Here is a 25,852-nt window from a genome sequence, read left to right as displayed (position 1 = left end):
TGCAACTGCTTCAGAGCTTAGTAAGTAAAGCTTCACTTTGCAAAGACTACCCAATCAAAAAAAAATCAGCAGGTGGATTGGACACTGTAGAAGGGGAGGGTCAGAGAAGACAGCATTAAAAAGCCTTTTTAGAGAATGCAGAAGATTAACCTCTTAGGGTGTACAGCAAGTATAACAAGCATGCTTTCCTGCATATACTAACTGATTTTACTGTTGCAGGTTTAGTAACACGTTAAGGGCCCATTCAGACCAGGTGTGGTCGGACCACATTGAGCAACTGGTTCAGCACATATGCTGTCAGTATGTACATTGTTGAAGGTAGGTTTAGGTCATTTAATTGTTGAGATCAATGATGGTTGAAAGTTGTTAAAATGTCTGCATTGTACTAGACTACATTTAGTTTACTAAACTGTGTAATGGTTTATTTTCTCTTCAAAATGGAATATTGATCTGTAAATACCATATCTTGGAGTAGAGTACAGGACACAGGAGTGGATTCTTAGACCATGGGTTATATGCCACTACTGTCAGGTTATTTGACACTGTCAAAAGCTTTGCTGGGGACTGCTCCTCAGTGTACCCATATAACCCCATACACTCTAGTTTTTAGCAAGTAGTAAACAGATCACACAAGTAGTGTGTTCTGTACTATACACAAAAATTTGGAATTTGCAGGTATGTCAAAATTCATCAATCTTAAAATTGCACAGGATGGGACAGTTTATTCTTAGACCATGGGACTTCCCTAAGAAATAAAATTGAGTGATAGGCAACAAAAACTTCCAAATTGCAGCAACAGTCCCACAGCAGGAACAGGAAAAGACAACGGAACCAAAGACAGAAGACATCAGAAGCACCTTGAAGTCAACGCAGGGACCAGCAGAGGCTGTTTTAAAAGTACAGACAAAACAGGCAGTAGCCCAGCCATCCTTGAGAAGGACTGATGCTAAATGCTGTAAAAAAAAAAAAAAAACCCCCAACCTCTTAGGGGAAGGAGTAGAGATGGTTAAGGAGGGCCTCATTCCCTAAAGGCAGAAGTCCTAAAAGAAAGGCGAAATAACCACCTAGATGGATGGAAGAGGAGGAAGGAATTTGATAGAGGGACTACCCTGTGAGAACAAAAGAAACTGAAATGAGGTCAATTGGTAGGGGAATTCATGGCTGACAGCCATTGATGCCAGTCCTGACAACACCCATATAGCAAATTGTATTTGACATGCCTTCAAAGTAGGGAGAATGTCATTCTCTTAGAAGGTAATCAAGAACTCCAAGGAAAGCAAGACTGGCTTAAAAGATGTTTTGTTCGTATAAGAAAAGGAACACCCAAAGAACACATTAGTTCAATGCAGAATTATAACTGCTAAGGTTAAAGAAGATCTCTCCTTCTGACCCCCCCATAATTAGCTATGTTTTTTTTTGTCCTGCCTCTGTGCTGCCTGCGTCCCCATTCTCATGCTGCTATTAAAAATGCCCATATTATTGTGTATGTGTGAAATAAAGTGGATAACTCACTGGATTTCTCTGAAGGCAATAGTGATGTTGCCTTCCCATGGGTCATTTGTACAGTTGTGGCTACATCACCACTACATCCAGCGAAACCAGAAGTACTTACTAATTTTGTAATACCTGTCAATTCCATACGTTGGAGTACAGTACAGGACACAGGTCCCTCCTCTATTCCTCCAAACTCCTTACTACTTGCTAAAAACTAGGATGCATGCTGATGTGAAATACAGGGAAAAGTTTGATTTAATGCAGAAAAGGTGGTTCTGTTTGCACAAAGGTCCTCATAAAGGTGTTACCCTTTTGAGCAGAACTGGAAGGCACTCTGAGTGAGTCTGTAGAGCAGCCACAACTGAACGTTTAGTGAGATGGAAAGATTTGTGCAAAGGTACCTACAGGTCACTTGTAGAAACAAGCATTTAAAAAGGGGGGTTACTGGGAAGGAAAGAATTTAGAACTTTCAGTACTAGGGTCAGAGAAGTCTATTGATGCCAGGGTCAATTTTTTGGAGGAGGCGAGCAGAAGGAATACTCAGCTCGTTAAACACACAACCCAGTGAACCCTACCATGCTATGGCTAGGGAGGATGTTCGTAAGACAGAGAGACCATGTATAGATAAGGGGGTCCATGTAAAGAAGCTAGCCTCCATGTGAAGCAAGGTATATAGGTGTCCGTTTATGAACCAGCAGTAATAGATCGCTGCTCAGTTCTCCGGCATTCTCGGAGAACACAGTTCTCCTGTGAATGCCGTTTATGAAGCATATGTAGATCAGTTCTCCAAACGAAGGGAGAACTGTCTGCAAACGCTTGAAAATGGCTGATTTTACTATAATCTTGCGAGATTACAGTAAAAGATCAGTTTACTAAACAGAGGTAAAATTATCTCTGCTTAGTTTGCGGTCCCTCCGATTCTCCAGCTCTGTGCTGGAGAATCTGGATGGAGAACAAAGATCTCCAGTGAAGGGCTGAACATGTTTTCCTGAGTGTTATATAAACTGTGAATGACCAGAGAATAGCTGTGATCCTCTGAATCACAGCTATTCTCTGTGTCATAAAAGGACACCATAGTTCCAGTGACTTTAAGAGGGAAAACCGGGCAGACTATGATAAAAAAAAAAATTTTTTTTAATAAAAAAACAAAGATCTCCAAGGCACTCCAGTACAAGACACAGTCTGTTTAAGGGGTAATAAAATATAGCTCCACAATCCATGGCAAGTTCAGCAATGTAAAAAAACTGCATTGATGTATGGAAAGATGGGGACCATCATACAGTGGTTGCCATTAAAGGAGAAGTATCAACCTAAAAAAAAACAAAACAAACCACAAACATACATTCCACAATGTTGCGGCATTAGTCTGATGCGGCATCTGTCCCCCACTGGCTGCAAGCCCAAGATCTGAGCGATTACATAACCACTGAGTGCTGGGCTGGGGGCATGAGCAGCTGGCTCCAGCTCTCAACCGCACGCTGAGAGGCTAAGCCAAATGCTGCTGATCAAGCTTCTGGGTGGATCCCAACAATATGTTCAGGATCCTGGAGTGGCTCTGTGACGTCAGCTGACAGAGGCTTTAGCCCACCGTCAGCAAAGTCTGGGTCACAGGTGCACTCCTGTGACCTAGAAGAGAAAAGTATGGTAAAAAAAAAAAGCTTTTAAAGAGAATCTCTCATATGAAAGATAGTAAGTCTATAGTAGAAAAAAGACAGGAGCCACGCTGCTGCAGTAGATTTTGTGACAAACTATAGGAGGCTGGTTACTGCAGTAAAAAAAAAATACATGCCTTTAGGACCATGATGGGACACACATGGTTGAGTGAATAAGGGTCCATGTGCAGGATTTTCAAAAGCCTCCTAAATAGTTAGAGATGGCTATTCTACCTTGAAGTAGCATGTAATAATGTGAGAAAAACCCAACAGAGAGGAGAGCAATAAACTCTGTGTACCTCTCCAAAGGACCGAGTGAAATTATATGCCAGGACATCTTTGCCTAATATGGTGCAAATGTGAACAGACATCCCCACTTTCCCTTTTGTCAAGGGCTGGGGGCAACTCTCACAGCAAAGGTTTCTGAGCAAGTCCAGTGGGCTTAGAGGTAAGGGTCTACCACAAGGGGAAGGACATGCTAGTGCATGTACCTGACTCCGTGAGGTGATGAACAAAATTGTATCTGTACATTACGAGATGGTCATAGACTTGGAATGAGAGATTGAGGATAGTGGTATATTTCTGAAGGGAATGTTCAAAAAGAAGCAGATGAAGGGCATTCGGAAAAGGCAGCTGTCACAAGGGTGTTCTACTGACCAGGCTTTAAGCCATAGTATTCTGCACATATGCACAGAAAGGTAAAGACATTCGAGATATCTGGTGGATCACATTCTCCAAAGTTCACTATTGATTTCTCAAGTCCAGATTTCCATTGGGTGGGCAGTCATCAAGATGGCAATAGCTGAAGGGCTGATTCTGCCTAGGCAAAGGACAACTTCAAAAGCTCCAGGCGGCTAGCAAAGGAATTCTTAAAGGAGGGAATACCCTTAATGGAAACAGTAGATTATTAAATATCCCCAGATCAACAGCGCAACAGTGTTTATTCTTAAACTCCCCTTCCATAGGGAACAAGTCATCTATTTAGAAGAATATATGGTGGGTAAGCAGCACGAGGTGTATCTATTCAGAGACTAACACACTGTTTCAACCGAGAGTGCATAGCAGCTAGCACGTGGTGAGAAGCTGAAGTGACTTCAGAAAATTCTGGTAGTAAAAAATCATCTGCAGCCTCCACTAAAAAGTCAGCATCCCCCTTACATTCTGCAAATGGAAGTACACTGGGCAGTTTGGTTTCTAATGTCTGAAGATAAAGCAAAGGTGGCAAGGCAGAAAAATGTTTGTGTTTGTACCAGGGGCAGACTAACAACTCACGGGGCCCCCGGGTAATAGGGGATCATGGGGCCAGTGTCCTTGCACAAACTCGAAAAAGGTACCAGGGGCATCTCATGGGGCCCCCTACTAACCCCGGGCCCTCGGGCAGTGCCAGAGTTTCCAAATGGTCAGTCCACCCCTGGTTTGTACCCATCAATTCCAAAAGTTACAACAGCCTTTGGAATAGATCCGTGTCAGAAAATAGTTTTAGTCAGACAGGTTGCATGTTGTGTGTCTGAGAGGGAGCCCGAATCAGGGGGCTTGAGCTATGCCATCGTAAGACCTTGCAACATAACAAGGGAACTTTCTTTAGGCTAGGTTCACATTTGTGTGGTTATGCATGCAAATCACACACATTACCTCAGCTGCACACAAAACACAGTGCTTTACAATAAATGCATAGGGATACTCTTAAGGGAAACCCCATGCACTGAAAAACACGGCCTGGTTTCCCACACAGAATCGCATGGTGCCAAAGCACCATGTGGTCTCCGTGTTTTAGAACAAGATACAGGAACCTTGCAGATGCAGTTGAAGAAAGAAGGAACACTCATGAAAAATTTTAAAAAAAAATCTCCAACAGGAGAAGGGGCCTATCACCTAAGAATACTAGCAAAACAAACTGGAGCCTCACAGAGTGGGTAGGGTTATATGGGTACATGTTTTCATTCCCAGCAAAGCTTTTGTCAATGTCACCTGAAGCAGCATATAAGCCAAGGTTTAAGAATAAACTCATGTGTCCAGTAAACTACAAGAAATATAATTCTAAGTTAATTTTGTTTTACATCTCCATTTTTTCATCCCCTCCAGCCTCCTTGCATTCACATCCTTTCTACATACATAAGTGATTAACTATTTGTTCAAGCAGATTTATGACAACATTGGCTGAATATGCCTGTGCAATGTGCATTAGCACAGCCTCTTGTAGTCCTCAATGGCATAGTGTGTGACAGCATCGATACACAACTGGGAGCAAGGGATAGAGTGCCGTCACCCCATAACAAGAAGGGCCTCAACAAGGGTGTTCATTGCAGGATATCCAAATATTATTCTATGCTGTAAATAAAAGCTGCACATATAAAACACATTGAAATAACTTTTCAAATTATATGAGATTTTAAAGAGACTGTGTAAAAAGAGAACTCCAACTCCAAAACATGACCATTTTGCAGTTAAGTACATAGACAAGCCATATTTTAAAATCCCTCTGAATAAACAAACTGCACACATTTTGTATTTTTTTTATTATGGTTTCCACATTTATATCACAATTTGTCCACCGATAGGACGAAAGTTAGCAAAGTTGCTCTCTTCTGCATATCAGAAATACAGAAGTCTTACTGTACATTCAACTAAGGCTTTGTTTTTTTTTTTTTATGTATTTTTTTTTTTTCTTTTTTGCAAAAAAAAAAAAAAAAAAAAAATAATCGCGTTTTGATGGAGATCCCATAAGGCAGATTACATCTAAAAAGGAATGGTAGCAAGTAGTTAAGTTTTTTCTTTTTTTCCCAGCATACCAACTGGCCTTATGTGTTCGGCCTCTGGACAAATTAGAAGCTGGTAGCACCATCCGTCACCTTTAAGTTTTTAAAACTAGGGTCAATTGATGAACTTTTCTCATAAGGGGTAAAATGAACACAGTTCATTTCTAATGTAGAGATGCTGAAAACACTGAAATATAGTTGGAAATCACATGTATGTGTTGGGGCTTGAACAGGCTTCAAATGGTGGAAAGGTAGATTTTATATTAGGCTTATAAAAGGGAAACTAGCAGCAGCTTACAGATCTGAACTGTGTGTGATGGTAGATGGGCACAACATAACTTTAGTGGAACAAAAAAATGATGGGGAGAAGGGAATGATTTTTTTTTAAGACTCTCCCCTAGTCAACATAAAGGGATCAGCTGTGATGCTTGGAACTGAACACTTATATACTTTGCGTCTCTTTAGACACTTTACTGTCAAATTTTAAATTGAAATAAAATCTGAAAAAGGAAAAAACATTAATTCAAATAAATAATGCATACTCTGTTAAGGTAACTTACTCTCAACTTATTTAAATCCTCTTTCACATAAGATTTAGGTACCTGTCATATATATTTTTATTCCAGCCCTTTCTCAGGTACCGGAAAAATTCACCTTTTTGCAATCTTAGGGTAGGTTTGAACTTAACACTTTATTTTTTTCATATACTTTATAGCTCACTTGCTATAGGAGTTTCAAAACTCCAAGTGGAACCCCCCCCTGCACACCGTTCCATTGCATTTCTTGACCCCCTTCTGTAATCCTTTGCCAAGTTATCTGGTAGCAGCATTTAGCACAAAAGAACAGATGTGGCAGAGACAGAGGGGGGGGGCCTCCGACAGGGGAAGAGAATTCCCAGGATGTAGTGGACACAAAGCTTCTCTTCCAGGCTCTCTACAACCCCAACCCTTCACATCCCCCAAAAAAGGGAACTTATCTCTCTCAATCAAATCTTCCATTTTGAGCATTGGTCGCAGAGCGACCCATGGTTTGCAGTGAAAACCACAGATATGAGAAAGCAGATTTGGGACTGGTGCTCAGTCTAGGCAGACATAAGGCAAGATGTTTAATCTACCATCATCACCATGAGGGTCCAAGGAGATGCACTGCGTCCAATCATACCAGTTGCCTTGTGTATCATGACAGCCATTGACACCAGGCCAATGTTGATTTTGAAGTCTGTCTAAGTCAGTGCTAGTCACTTCCCTGTTTTTTCCAGGCAGCTCACTCGGTAGGGCAAGTGGCACTAAAACATGAGTCTTTCTAGCTTCTCGCTTACTGCATTCCTCCTGTTTTAAATATTCAGACATATAATAATGTGCACTCTGTGTATGTACACCAGAGGAAGACAACAAGCTGCTCTGACGATTGAGATAGGACTGAATGATCTCATTTTGAGACAACTCCTTCCAGTCTGTCTGTTCAAAGGGACTTGGCAGGCCGAGTTTAGGGTCTTGTTTGTCTGTCTCAGTCCTGTGCTGTTCTGAAGGGGCTGAAATCTCTGCCTGGGATGGGTCTTTATTTGTTAAAGGTTTTATTTGCCCAGTCATAAAATCAAATTTCAATTTGCGATCCTTTTTTACTCGCGTTTGTTTGCTATTTCCATCTGCTGAGTTTCCTTCTTGATCTCCTCGACTACGAGATTTCTTTTTCTTGCGGCTTTCTGAACCAGAGGCTGCGTCATCGCTGTCCATTTTTGAGGACTCTGGTGAATAGCTACTGCGAGGTGTTTGAGGATCTGTGATAGGCTGTCCACTACGAGGTCCATGTGGGGTGTGCTGCTGTGTTAACTTGGGCGACTGCTGAAGGTGGTAGTCAGTAGGGACTAGATGTTCTACAGACCTATGAGGTGAAGAGACTACAAAATCCCTTTTAGGAGACTCTAGTCTTTTTGCTATGGCAGGGGGTGTAGAAGGATGCACAGGGGATTGGTAAGAGGGTGAATGTGCAGTGTCTACACCAGGCAGCCTTTGAGAGGGGCTGGGCGCAGAACCCTTTGGTGCATATGTGGTGTGCTGCCGTGCCACTAGTTCTGCCCTAGTGCCACGAGGGCTGTAGGAGGAACAGCGCGGACTTCGTGGCTGAAGAGACTGGGTTTCTTCTAACCCTACACTGTGCTGCTGTAGGACGGCCACTTTTAGTAATGAGGAAGTGCTTGAGTGTTTTACAAGTCCAGGGGAGTTGGTGTGCGGCCGGACAGCGTTTACTGGAATTTTACCATGTTTATCATTTTCAGCAGTCTCCAACCTGTTAGTCTGTGAACTGCCATCAAGAGGACTAAGTAGGTTTTCTGGGGGACTACCTCCAATTCCATTGGTAGGGAGGGGTGAAGAATTTTGGAAAAGCTCCTGATTCGGTTTACCTGCTTTGCAAGCAAGCCCTTGGGTACCATCTCTATATTCCCCTTTCCGCTTTCGACTGGCCACCTTTTCAGCCTTAGGTGAATGTGCCTTCTGGATATCATTCCTGCCCTTCAGGTCCTGAAGAGGCTTTCCACTCAACAGTGCAGTTTGATTGGTCTCTCCCTTATAGTTGTTGGTACTACCACCATTGGCTGAACCTTGTGGGTTGGGAGTACCCCTGGCAGCCTGCTCAGTCTGTTGTGCTGGCTCTATCAACTTTTGCCAGCTACGCAGCAGTTTCTTAGCACGTTTGGCAAGCTCCTCGTTACTGGTCTTTTTCCGAACATCATTAATAAGCTTTCCAAGTCGGGTTTCCTATGAGTAAAAATAAATAAAATTATACTTTTTTCCTCCAAGCAGAAATTTTCAAAACAAATCGAATTTGAAATATCACTGTGCAAATATCGTGTGACATAAGAAAAGGTAACATCCACTATTTTTATTCGCCTGGGTCTCTGCTTAAAAAGTTTGATGGTTCTAAGTGGTTTTCTAGCAAAAAAAGCAGATTTTTACATGTAGAAGAGAAAAATATCAGAAAAGGCCTGGAAGGCAAGTCGTTAAAGGGGTATTTTATGTAAAATATTGTAGTATGCATTTTCTGAGCACAGGTTCAATTTAAAGACGTCATACACACCTCCAGTGCCTCTTTGGTAATTGGATACTTCTCCAAACTGGAGATCACTTCCAACACGGCCACCATGTTACGAATCTATAGAAACAAAGGTTATGCAATTCAGAGATTTGGATCAAAGTGGTACAAAATTTACAAATACATGCATCAAGGAGAAGACAGGTAAAACATTTGGGATCAACATAAATGGGTTGTCTGTAACTTTTGTGTTTTCAATGACCAAACCGACACCAGGTGGTCAATGGTATGGAAATCATGTTCGTCAATTTTAGCAGAGATTACTAGTCCTTAGCTACATTTGTAAAAATGTAAAGCTTTCAAGAGAGAAAAGCACCAGCAAAATTAAAGCGGACATTCTCCAATTAGTACTTTTTCTTCTAGACAGAACTTATGTTATCCTGACCATTATATTTTTGCAGCATAGCACTTGTCTTTCTCACCTAGGTACCTACTCTCGTTTCCGGTCAGATCACCACAGCGATTCCAACAAACGTTCCCCCCCCTCGCTGCCTGCAACCTCCTGGAACATGTCATAGGTCCCAGAAGGATGCGGGACTATTCACAAAGGGCAGCATGGTGCAGCACATGCATGTGCTTTGTGAAGCCGCAAGGAATTTGGGAAAAGAAGACAGGCGAAGAACCGGCTGGGAAAGGGCAACGCTGGATCCCTAGACATTCACAGTGCTGGCTCACTTAGATAAGGATCAGATCTCACACACACATGTATGACAAATTAGTGCAGAAAACCAGCTTGTTTCAAGGGGTTCACATATTTTTCTTGCTATTGTACCATTTATATGTGGCATCATTAATCTGCATGAAGCAATATTAAGCCTACACTACTCTGACCAGCAGATGTCCTCATAAGTACAGTTGCTAGCAGTATCACTGCTACATAATGCAAGAGAATTAAGTAACTAAATTAGCATATTATGTCACCTACAAGAAGGCTCCTCTCAAAAAAAAAAAAAAAAATCTTGGATTTAAGGTCATCAAGAAAATTACATCAAGTATAACAAGTAAACTAGCAATCACACCCAGTTTTTGCACAGTGCAAATCAATTCGTTTTACTGCACATTTTGAAGCCAGATAAGCAAAAATATACTGCCACATACTCCAAATATGTTACATTGTCATAAAGCTGGGATTGAAGGCAACAAATAAGCAATACCATAATGGTGAACTGCATGAAAATTTAGAGACCTTAAAAACATTTAAAATTGTGTGGCCATAGGCACTGAATGCTAGGACTTCAACTTCTATCCAAGCCACAAATAAAAAGAAAGCCTGCTACAATACGTCAGTTTGCCTTTATATATCATAGGAACTAATTTTTCAATGTGGACAATCTATATGCTGTCACCAGCTGACAGTGATGTCAATATACTCCTGATATAGTGTACAGAGCCAAGGCCTGCTAAACAGGTATTAATATATAGGAATTATGTAGCACCAACAGTTTGAACAGCACTTTACAAAATAGAAGGAAACAGTGCTGTTACAATATATTTCAATAATAGAATGATCAGAGGGCCCTGCTTATGAGAGCTTACATGTAGTTCCTGGCACAGGGCAAGAAGTTTTTTTTTTTTTTTTTTTTTTTAAACATTTAGACCTGCTGCAGGCAAGCAGGACGAGTGGGAGGCAGGACTTATTTTTTTCCTTTAAATATATTTCGATTTTATATTTATATTTTTATTTATTGTAGTCATCTGATTACAGTTCTATTTCATTTATAATATAGATTTATTAATTTTAAAAAAAATATATTTTTTTAAATTTTATTTTCGCTTTTTAAATTTTTTTTTATATTTGCATTTATTTTGATATTTTCCATTTCTATTGGCATTTGTTGTTGTAATCTGTTATCTGCAGATATATATTTTTATTTTTAACATTTTTAATTACTTTTATATATTTATAATTTTTGTTGGTAATATTATCCAGTTGGTATTATTGTTATGTGCAGATTATTATATATTTATTTTAATTTTTGTAGTTCTAATTCAGTTATTGTTATCTGCAGCCTTGTACTGTCCGAGTCACGTCCACTGATAGGGGAGACAGAGCCTGTCCAATCCGGGACACCCGAACAACCAGGCAGTGCTTCTGCTGGCTGATCATAGAGGCGGAAAAAGACCAGCAGTGCTCTCTGTCTGTCTCTATGATATAGGAAGCGATGAGCATACATCACTTTAATCAGATGGAAACAGAGCCATTCTTAAAAATGGAAAGCATTTGATCACACCGATCTTGGTGTGATCAAATACTTTTTAGGGCAGAGGAGGGATATGGGGTCTTTTTGACTTCAGATCTCTCCATAAAGAGTACCAATCACTGCCTCTTGATGTCACAGGGGAGGTTTATATTCCTCATGACAGTAATAAAAGAAATTTAAAACAAAGCAACAGTGTAAAAATAAAAAAAAAATGTTAAAGCACCCCTACCTTAAGAGTAGCCATCCCCCCTTTTTCAAGAAACCAAAAGCAATTGGACAATTGAATCAAAAGTTGTTTCAAGGCCAGGTGTGGGCTACTCCATTATTTCTTCATCAATAAAGCAGGTAAAAGGTCTGGAGTTGATTCTAAGTGTGGCATTTGCAATCTATTGTTGTGAACCTACATCATGTGTTCAAAGGAGCTGTCCATGCAAGTGAAACAAGCCATTGTAAGGCTTCAAAAATGAAGCAAATCCATCAGAGATAGCAGCAACATTGGGAGTGGCCAAAACAATTTGGTACATTCTGAGGAAAGAACGCACTGGTGAGCTCAGCAACGTAAAAAAGGCAGGGATGTCCATGGAAGACAACAGTGGTGCATGATCGCAGAATTCTTTCTATGGTAAAGAAAAACCCACTCATAACATCCACGCATGCAACCTATACGGGGTGACACCGGACCTGCTCCATGAAAAGGTAAGTTGTAAAGAAAGCCGACGATCCCCGCAGGATGGATCGGATCTGCGAATTGGGGAGCATAATGGATCGGAGTCCGATCCATTATGCCCAATCCGCAGATCTGATCCATTCTGCGGGGATCGTCGGAGGGGGTGTCACCAAGTGTTATCGCACTGGATGACACCAACCCTAGGGACGCCCCTGTATATATATGTAACACCAGGGATTTCACACAAAGGAAGCAATGCAAACAGAACAGTATACTTTTTCATACAGGTACATGGTATAGCAGGCACAAATCAGAGATATGAAATGTTGGGTTTACATATTCTTTGAAATTGTATTGTATAATGGTTGTAATGTACAGAAATTGTTACAGCTTGAGAAGGCCGAGTAAGGCTGGGACAGGGCTATATACGTATTTTTTTTTTTTTTTAAACACAGAAAACCTGTAGCCATTTGGATTTAGAAATGCGCTTGCAGACACACGTCTGAATTTCATCAGATTATGTTACCACCTTTCATCACCCTCTGTAGTGGTGGGCATCTTGGCAATTAGTTTTGCTCTTGACATGTCTAGAGGGCCGTACAATAGCAACATGTTTTCATGCTTTACAGCACTTTGTGTTACAGTTCATTTTTAATGGACTTCCTAATACAAATGTAGGTCCTGTTTTTTTTTCTTTTTGCTGTGCAGAGGTACAACTGTTCATTTTGTTGTGCCATTTCAAGAAAAATAAATGCAGGTGCAGTTTTCTGTTCTGGTGTGTTGGCAGCCACAATGAGGCACATTACAGCAACATGCCAGATCAGACAGGTATGAAGAAGACATCAGAGTTATTAGTGTCTAACTGAAAATTTTGTTTTCTTTTCTGCTTTCTCGCTCACTTTTCAGGGTGATGTGCGAGACTGGAACTGACACAGTTGGGGTAGACTGCCAGTCTAAAGTTCTGCACAGGTACATCCCCTCCTGACAGCAGATTTGACCAGGGTTTTGCAGATCAGGAGTAAGGAGTCACTTTTCATCTCCAAACCAGACTAGTTCACTTACAACTGGAGCAGCTACTGATGTGCCAGCTGCATTTCTGCAATTGAGGAGTCCGTTTATCAGCAATCAGTGGCTCAAGTGGGTCCCCACTCGAGTAAACAGACTTCTCCAGCACAGTAAAATGGCTAGCAAGTCAGGAGCTGCTGCCAACTATTTATAGTCGGCTGTGCTGGCTCAGAAATTCGGCTGGTCATCAAGGGCTTTCCCTGGAGCCTAGCAGATGGTAGGCCACACACAGCTCCTGCTTAGAGGCACAATGAATGTGCTTTGCTCTGCTCCTGTTATCAGAGAAAGTCTGTTTCCTTTAGGATCATACAATCCTTAGGTGGCTCTTCTTGGCAGTTATTTCCAAAGAATTAGCAACAGAGACAGCAACTAGAATTACAACTACAAATATACAAACAGCACAAAATAAAAACAGTAACCTCCAACTTGAGCTATTTTTTTTAAAGGCTACAGCAAAGAGCTACAATATCTGTTGGATGCAAGAATATGCTATTCTATGCTCCAACACAAGCCACAAAACACTAATCTATAAAAGTACCAACGCTGGACAAACACAGTATTGATTCATTTAAGTATGTTTACCTGAAGGCTCACTCATTCTTACTTAAGCCAGCCATTGATGGATCAAAACTCGGCCGAATCAGCAGGGACTCGAGATTCAATTCATCTATGGGCAGGCTGATTGTACCCAAATCGATCCATTGATGGACTTGGGTACAACCAGCATGTTGGATTTTTGGCATGTGATCACTACCCGTGGCTATAGCTAGCTAGACTTTGCAAGGCAACGGATATACTAAAAAGGAAAGGCTTCTGCTACGCTCATTTTTAATGCATTCATTGCTATATACATACAACATTGATAGTCTTGCAGATAAGGGGAGGGGGGTGTGCACAATTTGCAAACATGTCATGAAGCAAACTAGCAGATTTTTTGAAACACATGCAAACAAGACCTCCAGAAACAAACACACAGAAACAGATTTTGCATTTCCGGGTAGAGGACGCGTGCAAAACCGCTCGTGCTGTCACTGGCTCCAGCACATGCCGATCACCAGGTCCCGGCCCAGTGGTTTATGACCGGGACCCGCCGACTGCCGGAGCGGGTGACAGAAGAGCTCTGTATATGTAAAACACAGTGCTCACTACTAACAGTGATGACGTGCCGATTTTGTTTCCTTGCAAAGCAGGGAATAAAACCCAGCACATTCCTTACTAAAAGCACCACACAAACCTTTTGATTGCCCCAGATTTTAACTCCTTCCCAGCCAGTGTCATTATTACAGTGTGTGTACATTATTAGCAGTGATCACTGGTGATGTCAGTTCCCTTCAGTGTCCGATTGCCTGCCATATGATCAGCAGGAAGATATAACAAGAAACTCTACTGCATGCTGGACAGACTGCAAGCAAACACCCTGGGAAACATCTCTTACGAGTCCCACTCAGTGTACCTTTTAATATGTCCCCTCTACTCCTCTGTTTCATATTATTTCCTGCGTTCCCAAAATCTCACTTCTTTATCCCTTTGCTCCACCCCAAAACTTGTACATCTCACCCTCACTGCTACTTCTCTCTCCTGCTGACGCAAACACCAGGACTGGAAGGCATGTGCAATCGTGTATATCCCGCTGCTATGTTACTTTCCTCACCCTTCTTCTTCTAACCTCTGGGGATATCTCCCAAACCCTGGTCCTCCAGTATTTCACCCACACACCAGGCATCCTCTTTCATCAGGGAATAGCCGCAATCCCCTCAGTTTAATATCAGTTCCCGTGCTCCCAAAAACCACCCTCCCTTTTTCATGTGTGCTCTGGAATGCCCGCTCTGTAATAAGCTCACCTCTGTCCATGACCTTTTTGTCTCCCGCTCCCTTAACCCACTAGCAATTACAGAAACCTGGCTTCAAGCAGCAGATTCTGCTTCCCCCGCAGCACTTTCCTATGGAGACCTCATCTGGACCCACTCACCCAGACCCAGTGGTCCGAAAGGTGGTGGGGTTGGTGTGCTTCTATCCCCACTGAGCACCTTTCAAGTCCTCCCTAACCCTCCCTCTCTATCCTCTTCTTTCGAGACTCACTGCATCTGGCTGTTTTCTCCCATTTCTCTGAGGATTGCAGTGATCTATCGGACTCCTGGACCAGTGTCCACCTTTGATGATTTCTCCGCCTGGCTACCCTACTTTCTCTCCTCTGAACTACCCACTATCATTCTTGGAGATTTTCACATCCCTATTAACATCCCAACTCTTCAACCTAACCTTGTCTTTCGCATTAGCACAGTGTATACAGTCCTCCACTCACTCTGATGGGAATACATTAGACCTTGTTTTCTCCCGTCTTTGCACTCCCTACAACCTCACAAACACCCCCTTTCCTCTCTCTGATCACAATCTCATCACCTTCACAGTCTCCTCATCTTCAAACACCTATCCCTCCAAGCGGCAAACAATTACCCGCAGAAACCTTCACAACTTGAATCCTGCTCTGCAACTGACCAACTCTGATAGAATCTCTCCCCTGTCTTGCCCTGACCTGGCCACTGCTGTCTACAACAGTGAGCTTTCATTCGCATTAGACTCGCTTGCTCCTCTAACACGAAGCATCAGGCCCCGACCGTTACAACCTTGGCAGACTGACGACACCAGAAATCTTAAACGACAGTCGTGCGGTGGAGCGATTGTGGCGTAAAACCAAATCCCAGCAAGCATTCACCCGATATAAATCTGCTTTCATAACATACAATTCCTCCTTTCATGCTGCCAAACAAGCCTACTTTGCCACTCTTATTAACTTGTCATCCAGTCCTCGTCGTCTCTTCTCTACTTTTAACTCTCTACTTTCTCCACCTCCACCCAGTACCTCACTCATTGCTCACAAGATTGCAAATCATTTCAAAAACAAGACTGATGCAATTCGTAGGGGCATCGCCACTGCACAGACATCCATCCCACTTAGCATACCTTATACTAAACCTCCCTCAATACTTTCCTCTTTCGACCTTGCTACTACCGAAGAGGTCACTAAGGTTTTCGCAGAAGCCCGTCTCACTACCTGCCCCCTGGATCCTGTCCCCTTTCAACTACTACGGTCACCCTCTTCTTCCATCCTATGCTCCCTCACTCACACTCACTCTTCAATCTTTCCCTCTACTGGTGCCTTCCCCTCTAAAGCATGCGCACGTCACTCCCATACTTAAAAAGCCCTCCCTTGACCCCACCAACCTGAACAACTTAAGACCCATCTCCCTTCTGCCATTTACCTCTAAACTCCTAGAACGCTTAGTCTACAATCGCCTGAGCTCCCACCTCACCGACAACAACCTAGTGGCTTTCGCTCACTCCACTCCACTGAAACTGCCCTACTAAAACTCACTAATGATCTACTAACAGCTAAAACCAATGGCCACTACTCCGTACTCTTACTACCTGACCTCTCTGCGACTTTTGATACGGTTGACCATCCCCTCCTCCTCAAAAAACTCCACTCTCTTGGTCTCAGAGACTCTGCCCTCTCCTTGTTCTCCTCCTACCTATCGCAGCGCTCCTTCAGCGTTACCTATAACGCTGCCTCCTCTTTGCTCCCTTTTTCTGTAGGGGGTCCCTCAAGGTTCTGTCCTTGGACCCCTTTTCTTCTCCATCTACACCTCCTCCCTTGGTCACTTGATAAACTCCCATGGCTTTAAGTACCATCTCTATGCTGATGATACACAAATCTATCTACCCCTCACCTCACCCCTTCAGTCTCTTCTCGCATTACTAACCTACTAAGTGACATAGCGGCATGGATGTCACTCCACTTCCTCAAACTCAATCTTTCCAACACTGAGCTCTTAGTATTCCCCTCAGCCCGTGCCCCTTCCCGTGACTTCTCCATCAAGATCAATAACACAATCCATCAGTCCCTCCCCTCAAGCCAGGGTACTAGGTGTAATCCTAGACTTCCAATTGGCCTTCCAGCCCCAGATCCAATCACTGTCCAAATCTTGTAGACTCCACCTCCTCAACATCGCCAAGATACGCCCGTTCCCAACCACGGAAACCACTAAGCAACTTATTCATTCCCTTGTTATATCTCGCCTTGACTATTGTAACGCCTTCCTCATTGGCCTACCGAATCGCAGGCAATCCCCTCTTCAGTCTATCATGAATGCTGCTGCCAGACTTATCCACCTTACTAACCGTTCTGAATCTGCCACCCCTCTCTGCCAATCCCTCCACTGGATTCCCATTGCCCAACGGATAAAATTCAAAACATTAACAATAACGTATAAAGCCATTTATAACTCTGCCCCAAATTACATCAAAGATCTTGTCTCTAAATATCACCCAAACCATACTCTCCGCTCCTCGCAAGACCTCCTGCTCTAGCTCCCTTGTCTCCTCCTCCCATGCTCGTCTCCAGGATTTTCCAGAGATTCCCCCATCCTCTGAAACTTTCTACCCCAATTTATCAGAAAATGTATATTATATAGGGCACGCTTGTTGGAGCCCAACCTCTGTAGCTATAAGATAAAAGGTGCCAGATGGATATCAGGGATGGATGGGAGCAGTAACACTGAGGCAGCTCTTCTTAGAGTGGAAGCAAGGCTCTAATGCAGTAACAAGAAAAAGAGGAAGGCGCCTCTAAGTGCAGTATTGACAATTAATTTAGTAAACAATGGATAAATTGCTCTTACAAGATAAACGGTTAAAAAGACTCATCGTGTGGTAATTAGATCCAGGTGGGACATCCAGCTGTCCAGCAGCAAACTGTCTATAGGATCAGGAAGTAGAACCAGGAACCAGTTAAGGTAGCACAGTGCTGAAGAGCAAACAATGGCCTGGTTATGAAGGGGGTAAAAAGACATGCACAGATGTATTACAGCTTTTTACCCACAAACAATATGTAAGGCAAAGATATATATTCAATGTAGATTATTACCAATCAGAATTTTAGGGGAAAAAATAACTTAAGACCTTTATCCTGGTATTGGCAGGATAATGGGAAACTCCAAATTCAGGGTACCTAACAGCTGAATAAAAAAAAATTGTTTTTGAGCATTCTCAGATATTGCCCTGCAGAGGACATGCTATACAAAATGGAGAACATCTTTAAACCCCAAACACACTGTATTGTGCCTTACTGCAGTTTCTATGTGGCATGCACATGTGCAGCACAAGTCCAGCAAATGCAATCATTTTTATAACTATAGAGAGCCTAACTTGTGGCTAGCATAATAATCACACAGTGCCTGCACACTGCATTGTAGAAGCAGAACTAGTCACACCCACTGTTACTGCTTCTGACACAGCATCTTCTGTATGAGCAATGTGAAACTGAAATTTGACTTGTGTTGCTTAGCTTGATTTCTGGAACAGAGAACCTGAACAAGTGAATATTGCAGAGGGAGAAATGAAAGGAAGAGATCCTGTCATTAAAGCAATAACATATCTGGTATTTTACACATATCCAAATAAGGTGAAAAAAATATTAACCACTTGCCCTCCAGAGGATTTACCCCCCCCCCCCCCTCCTGACCAAGCCATCTTTTGCAATACAGCGCTGCATTAATGTAACCGACAATTGCGTGGTCATAAAACGCTGCACCCAAATTAAATTTACATCCTTTTTTTCCCCATAAATAGAGCTTTCTTTCTGTGGTATTTGATCGCCTCTGTGTTTTAATTTTTTTTACGCTATAAACAAAAGAAAGACAATTTTGAAAAAAAAAAAAAAAAAAAAAAAAAAAAAAAACACAAAAAAAACTATATTTTTTACTTTTTGCCATTAAACATGCCCAGTAAAAAAAAAATAAAAAAATCAAAATGTCAAAATTTAGGGCAAATTTATACTGCTACATGTCCTTGCTAAACAAAAATCCCAACACGTGTAAATTAATTGGTTTACTTGAAAGTTATAGCATTTATAAATGGTGGTATATATACTGGGATTTTTTTTTTCACTAGTAATGGCGTTGATCAGCGACTTATAACGAGACTTCAGCAGGCATTCTCACACGGGGGAGTCGGGGGAAACTGACCTGGTGTCACTGGCATCCCCAGTAACAAGTCAGTGCTTTTTATTACCACTGATCACTGTATTGGTGTCACTGGGGATGTCAGTGACACCAATACAGTGATCAGTGCTAACAAAAAAAAGCACTGACTGTACTAATTGCACTGGGCAGGAAGGGGTTAACATGTGGGGCGATCGAAGGGTTAACTGTGTGCGTGCTTTACACTGTAAGCACACTGCTTTGCATGGCTCTGCTGAGGATCTGTGTTGTTTATACACAGGTCTCTCCCCCTGTCGGTGATACTCAGTCACCGGGTGCCGGCGGGGAATCACCGTCCAGACCCAGCGATTGGCAGCCGAGGCCGCAAATGGCGGTGCAGGTAGATCGTGCGCGCCCTCTACCCGGAACAGCAAAAGAATATATATGTGCGATTTTGCGCACCCGTACTGCCCTGTAGCAGTATTTCTGCTATAGGGCAGCACAGAAGTGGTTAAGCAATGGTTTTATTTATCCTAGAAACTTCATGGCAGTTACAGGAATACTAGTGTGCACAAACTAGCCTCTTCCGTAACCAGGAAGCTGTCGAAGAGATATGACTAATGCACACCACGAACAGGTGGTTCCTGGAGAGCCAGCCTGTATGTTTAAGCACTACAGTAAGAGAAGCCTACTGCCCATTACATTGTATTTTCTGGCTTACATGTTTAAAGACCTTAAAGTGGAACTTTACTCATAACAACGTGATAAAACATGATCTTTTGCAAGGAATATACATTCCACATTAATAATTATGCTACCAAAATTAATGTGTGCTGTAAATTGCCTAAAAGAATGCTCCTGTTTCTTCTTGCTGGAGGCTGCCATTTTGCTGAAGTCCAGAGCCCCGGAACAGCAGTAAATTATAAAGCAGAACTAAATCCATTGTGTTTTAATGGTTTAAAAAAAAAAAAAAAAAAAAAAAAAGTTACATTCCTCGAATGTCGAGATTGCCAACTGTAACATTTTCTTGCGCTCCTGGCCAAACTGTCAAACCATTCAAAGGATGGTGTCACGTGCATATCATGGCAGTTGCAGAGCAAACAGAAACATTGGCTGTAAAAGATAGGAGGGTTTGATTCCTCTTTAAGGCTGTCAGCAGTTTGGCCTCTAGAAATTCATCAATGCCTAAATACTGAGAGCAACTGAGCATGTGCAAAGCAGGGCGAGGCAGTGCATTACTGGAGTTTAACCGATTCCCAACCGCGCTATAGCCAAACGACAGCTACAGCACTGTTGTGGAATCCTGGGATGACATCAATGGACATCATTCCATGACCCGCCCCCCTGCGCGCCCCCGGTGACAGCTGATCACGATGTAGGGTAAACGGCCAATCACAGCGGCCTTTTACCACGTGATCAGCTGTGTCCAATGATGCGGCGATCATCGGGTAATAGTTTCCGGTTCTCGACTGCACTTTCCTCACGCTGTCACAGCGTAAGTACTGCAGAGAACCAGCTGTTGTCAGCGAAGGGATCAGCACTGATCATCAGGGCACTGATGATCTGTGCCCAGCAGTGCCACCTATCTGTGCCCAGTGTCGCCCGTCTGTGCCAGTCAGCAGTGTCGCCCACCTGTGCCAGTCAGCAGTGTCGCCCACCTGTGCCAGTCAGTACTGCCTATCCATACCCATCAGTGCAGCCTCATCAACCCACATCAGTGAAGGAGAAAAATTACCTGTTTGCAAAATTTTATAATAGATACAAAGAAAAAGTTTTCTTCAAATGTTTTGCTCTTTTATTGCTTATAGCGCAAAAAATAAAACACTCAGTGGCGATTAAATACCACCAAAAGAAAGCTCTATTTGTGTGAAAAAAATAATTTAATTAGGGGAACAGTGTTGCATAACCGCGCAATTGTCAAAGTGCGACAGCACTGAAAGCTGAAAATTGGCCTGGGCAGGAAGGGGGTATAAGTGCCAAGTAAACAAGTGGTTAAACAGTATAGACACTTTTTTTTTTATGTTTTACATAGCAATACCTGCAAAAGGGGTAGCCTGAAGTGATCTAGCAAGACTTCATTTTCTGTCTGAAGTTCCACTTTAGGTATAGAAACTGTGCTCAAAATAGGTAAGTGGAGTTTAATCACCACGACTGCTTGGCGTATTCCTGTAGCTGATATTTTACCCATTCGTAACTTATAATGCCATGTGTTGCACTGTGTCTCTGTGTAGAGGTGGCCATCTAGGTAGCAGGCTTTTGTTTTGTGTCCGAATAACATAACAGCTCGGAAACATTTTCAAAATGCCATTACCATTCTCTCCTCCAGCAAATGTTAGATAAGCATCATTAATAGGATCAATGCTTCACGTCACTGAACCAAAACAAATATGCAAACCAGAGGTCCAGATTTCACTTGTTTCTACTTGTCAAGTCCAGCGAGTCAAAGAACCCAGATAATGAGAGCAAAAATGCTAGATCACCAATTAGTTGTTTAACCACCTGCCGACCCCCTCACAGTAAATACACTGCTAGCGGGTTGCAGGTGGAGACACAATCACATATACGTACGTGATTCACCCTTCTTCCGGGCATGTGCTCACCCCCTGCCAACCTGTGCTGTGACTGGACACAACACGAGTTTGGCAGTTTATTTCAGCCAATGATTTTGGCTGAAGTCAGCTGATCAATTGTGTCCAATCACACACAGTTCTGTGTTTACAAAACGCAGAACTCTTTGTACAGGAAACACAGATCTGGCTGGTTTTTCCCCCTGTAAAGCAAGGAGAAAAAAAACAGCTATATAGTATAGTGAAAGCAGCATATATTACACATTGTAAGGCACACAACCCCTTGATTGCCCCTAGATGTTAACCTTTTTCCCAGCCAGTGTCATTAGTACAGTGAAAGTATTAGAACTGGTCACTGTATTAGTATCACTTTTGATGTCAGTCAATGTACCCCCCAGCCAGGGCTAGCTAGCATCAGACTGCATGCCACACCATCACAGCCCCACTGATCACCGCCATTACCAGTATAGTGTCATAGCTGCGTAAATATACACACACACACACACTTTCTGGTGCCGAAACCGAAAATTCAAAATGTCGTTTTTAAAAGTGATTATTTGGAAATACACGGATTAAAAAAAAAATATATATATAATATATATTTGTAAAATATGAAAGAGGATGTTTCACCGAGTAAATAGATACTAAACATGCCTCGCTTTAAAATTGTGCATGCTTGTGGGATGGCATGAAACTGCGGTACTTAAAAATCTCCATGGGTGATGCTTTGAAAATTTCTACAGGTTAGTAGTGTAAGGTTACAGAGGAGGTCTAGTGCAAGAATTAATGCTCTGACGTTCATGGCAATACGTGTGTGGTTTGAACACCGTTTACAAACGTAGGCATGGCCTACGTATGCGTTCAGCACTATGTGTGAGCACTTTAAACTTTATTTTTTTTAATAAATTTATTTTTTTTTTCACACTGTCCCTTTAAAAAAAGTTTTAATAACTTTTATTCTTATCACAAGGATGAGTGAGGGCCATCTTTCCTTTACTAATCTCTATGACCAGAGCCGGGATCGTTTGAGGACTTCTCAAGTAAGGCTGAGAACTACCGAGCAGAGGCCAGTGGCGAGGTTTTTTCCATACCTGTATCGGTGATTTTTTTCATATCTGCTGAAAGGGGTGTTTTCAACTACCAAAATTTCGGTGCATCTATTTATACACACACACACATTGTAGACGCTATAACTTTCGCACAGATATACATTTACTGGAATTTGTTTTTACCAAAGACATGTAAAGCAGAATACATTTTGATCTGAATTTATGAAGATAATTGATTTTTTGATTGGGCATGTTTTAAAACAAAGTAGAAGTTTTTTTTTCAAAATTTTTGGTTTATATAATAAACAAATATAAATCCTAGTGGCGATCAAATACCACCAAAAGAAAGCTCTATTTGTGTGAAAAGATTTTTAGAAATTTAATTTGGGAAATGAATCACAAATTTTGGGTTGTCCACAAAACCATAATAGTGGGGATATCTTCCAAAAGGGACACTTGTTCTGGTGACAACCAGGGATTACCTTACTTAATCACTAGGACTTTTTCACTTCCTGTTCTGGCTATAGGACAGGAAGTGGAGGGAAATCTCAATGATGGGACACAGATGGTAAAAATAAACCTTACAGGGATATACCCTCACTTACACGATCCAAAATATTAAATAAAAAAAAATGTTTGCCAGAACTCCTGGACCACAGTAGTAGTTTCACAGTGTGATGGAAGGCTTTACTGGCCTATGACGACATATGAAAGGCAGTAGGGGTGATAGAATCTGACACTGTGCATAAAAGTGAAGTGCAATTTGGAGCTTGAGTACCCAGAAAGATATTTAAAAACTACATGCAAGAAACAGGTTTCACAAATCATACAGGATAGAACGATGACATAGGATTCCTGAAGCAGAAGCTGGGGAGAATTTGCTAAATGAATACATAGACTGTTCACGTAGTAAAGTTTACTGAGCTTAGTAAATATGACAAAGGAATGTTCACTTTGACCAACCAAATGTGTTAGGAAAAATTTTGATTTTTACTTTTTGTATTAGTGAGACACCACTCTGGAAGAATGAGTACAGGACACAGCAGCATTGTCAGTCTCTTTGGAGATGGGGGGAATGGGAGTGTTAAAATGTATTACCAAACTTGAATACTACAACAAATTGCAGCCAAGCTCCAGCTAATACTTTATAATCAATTACAGTAAAAAGTTTTTTCCCTCTTTGGGATAAAGATTTTACATGAATAAAAGCTGACCATTTTAAATCACCCCTGCCAGTGTTGAATGGTCTCATTCATGTAAACTGATACATTGTGCTGGGGACCTCGAGATTCTGAAACACAACAGACTTAAGCCAGCCAGAGACGAGTCAAAAACTAAACGGTCAATTGAAAAACAAAAATAGCACATACGATTTGTGCCATAATGTTTTGTTTTTTTCTAGGGAAAATAATTAATTCAGCATGTTGGACCAGGCACTTTCAATGCAATTAGCGCGTCACAGCTGGCAGACTAATGATGTGAAAAGTAAACAAAATCTGATGTTCAACATGAATTTTCCTTCAGTTTTCAACTAGTCTATGGCCTGCTTTACTGGCTGAATCACCAGATACAAATAGATGAAAGCCTAAAGGGACACTAATGCAGCCATCAAATTTAAGAATTGGTAAGCTGCAATATAATAAATGTTTGCTTTTGGGTTTAATACTGCTTTAATGCTTTTTATCGAAGCACCATAAACCAAAAATTATATTTAATTTTTATTACTAAAAGCAAACTCACCCATCCATCCATGTCTCCATGCTTTATTTTGCTGAGAAATCGCTTTGAAAAAACACTCCTCTAGCATTTCTAGCTGTGGTCATCTTGAGTAAGGACAGATGATTCATGTAGCATTCACTTCCTGGAATCTATCTGCCCTTACCTCAGTCATACAGACAGGAAGTGTGCTTAGCTAAGAAAGCCCCTCCTTTCCCCTCCAGATAAAAAAAAGTTTTACACAAGTAAAAATATACCTTCCTATTTACAAAGGCTATCAGAATAAGGCTTAAAATTGCTAATATTGATTGAGAGTGTAAAGTTCAATAAAAACCAATACTGGAGCTAAAAAACCACTACTTTATCCCAAATACTGAGACAAAGAGAAACATGTCTGCATTCAAATTATTAACATGAAATGCGAACACACCAGTAAGAGCAATTTCCAATGCCACAGAACGAGGAAAATAGTTGATGCCATGGGAATGTAAATACAAAGCCCTTACCAAAGCAAAGATTTTAATTTTACAACTATGGTGTCAAAATCAAGATGATTCAAAAACTTCTTCCAACATAGAACAGATAATATGAATACATTAGACCTCAACTTACCAGTGTCATAAGCTTAAGTGGTTTCGTAAAATCTCAGCATTATCAATGGCAACAAAGTATAGGAGAAATCATGCTCAAGACTGAGCCATGGTAGGGGTTAAACTTCACTGCTCTCAGGACTTCAGGCCATTTACAGTGCAAGATTCCCATCCCGTCATGCCCTGGGTCAGTCCTATAAATAATGAGCTAAGCTATTCATAGGACTGCTTGTCAGGACAGTGATCAGGTTATAACTGATTAACACACACCAGTGACAAGGGACACAGAGTATAGGAGCGTGATGTGCAGCTGAGAAGGGATAAGACAAGAGTACACTGCAAACAGGTTTGCAACAGCAATAGAGAATGGTAGTATGTATAGCCACTCCCTATTCGATGAATAAATCTTACAATTTTATTTTATTTTTTTTAATTTTTAAGCTGGTACTCGAATAAGCCATACTGAAAAAAAAAAACTAATCAAAAGGAAAAAAGATTTGAAGCAGAGAATACATGACACTGCATATGATTAAATGGGCACAATTTTAAGGCTGCCTCTAGATCTATTCTGCTTTTTAGAAACAAAGGACAACTTTTCACATTCATGTGGTTTTGGAAGTGTGTACTGCATGAAGAAAATTTAAAGGATTTCACTATTCTCCAACAATACAGAAGATTAACAACTTACAATTTGAAAACAGACATATCAATGGTTTACCCAACTCTTCCAATGCCCCTGCCATCAACAGTAGGAGTCTATAGAATCATATTATGAATAATAATAATAAATAAAATCCTGGCATGGCTTATAGTGTCCTAAAATGAGATTTACATAGAGCAGACTGAAATGTGTAGTCACACCACATCAATCAAGAAATATATACAATATAGGGAAGCCCTCCACCTATCCAAGAAATAAATATGTACAAAATTTTAATTTTATAGGTATAATAAAGGGTTGCTAGTGTGGCATGGCGGTTGCCAGTGGCCGAAACGTTTTGGCTGAAAACACCCCTTTCGGCCGTCAGCA

At 41.5% G+C, this 25,852-nt stretch overlaps 1 protein-coding gene across 1 annotated transcript; it reads right to left on the bottom strand.

Annotated features, from left to right (window-relative positions):
• Positions 1-5,645: 5,645 nt before the first annotated feature.
• On the bottom strand, positions 5,646-24,940 carry MED26 (mediator complex subunit 26). Its single transcript, XM_089670776.1, has 3 exons — positions 24,845-24,940; positions 8,978-9,052; positions 5,646-8,658 (listed from the first exon to the last, which is right to left on the bottom strand). Exons 1-3 carry the CDS (start codon positions 24,851-24,853, stop codon positions 6,979-6,981), a joined length of 1,764 nt encoding a protein of 587 aa, XP_089526902.1. The 5' UTR covers positions 24,854-24,940; the 3' UTR covers positions 5,646-6,978.
• Positions 24,941-25,852: the final 912 nt, after the last annotated feature.

Source organism: Staurois parvus, unplaced genomic scaffold (genome assembly GCF_062004578.1).
Source record: "Staurois parvus isolate SC_StPar_1 unplaced genomic scaffold, SC_StPar_1.0 ptg000096l, whole genome shotgun sequence".
NCBI classification, from domain to species: domain Eukaryota; kingdom Metazoa; phylum Chordata; class Amphibia; order Anura; family Ranidae; genus Staurois; species Staurois parvus.
Note: the sequence above shows the minus strand (reverse complement) of the source record. Positions and strands in the feature narration are given on the sequence as shown.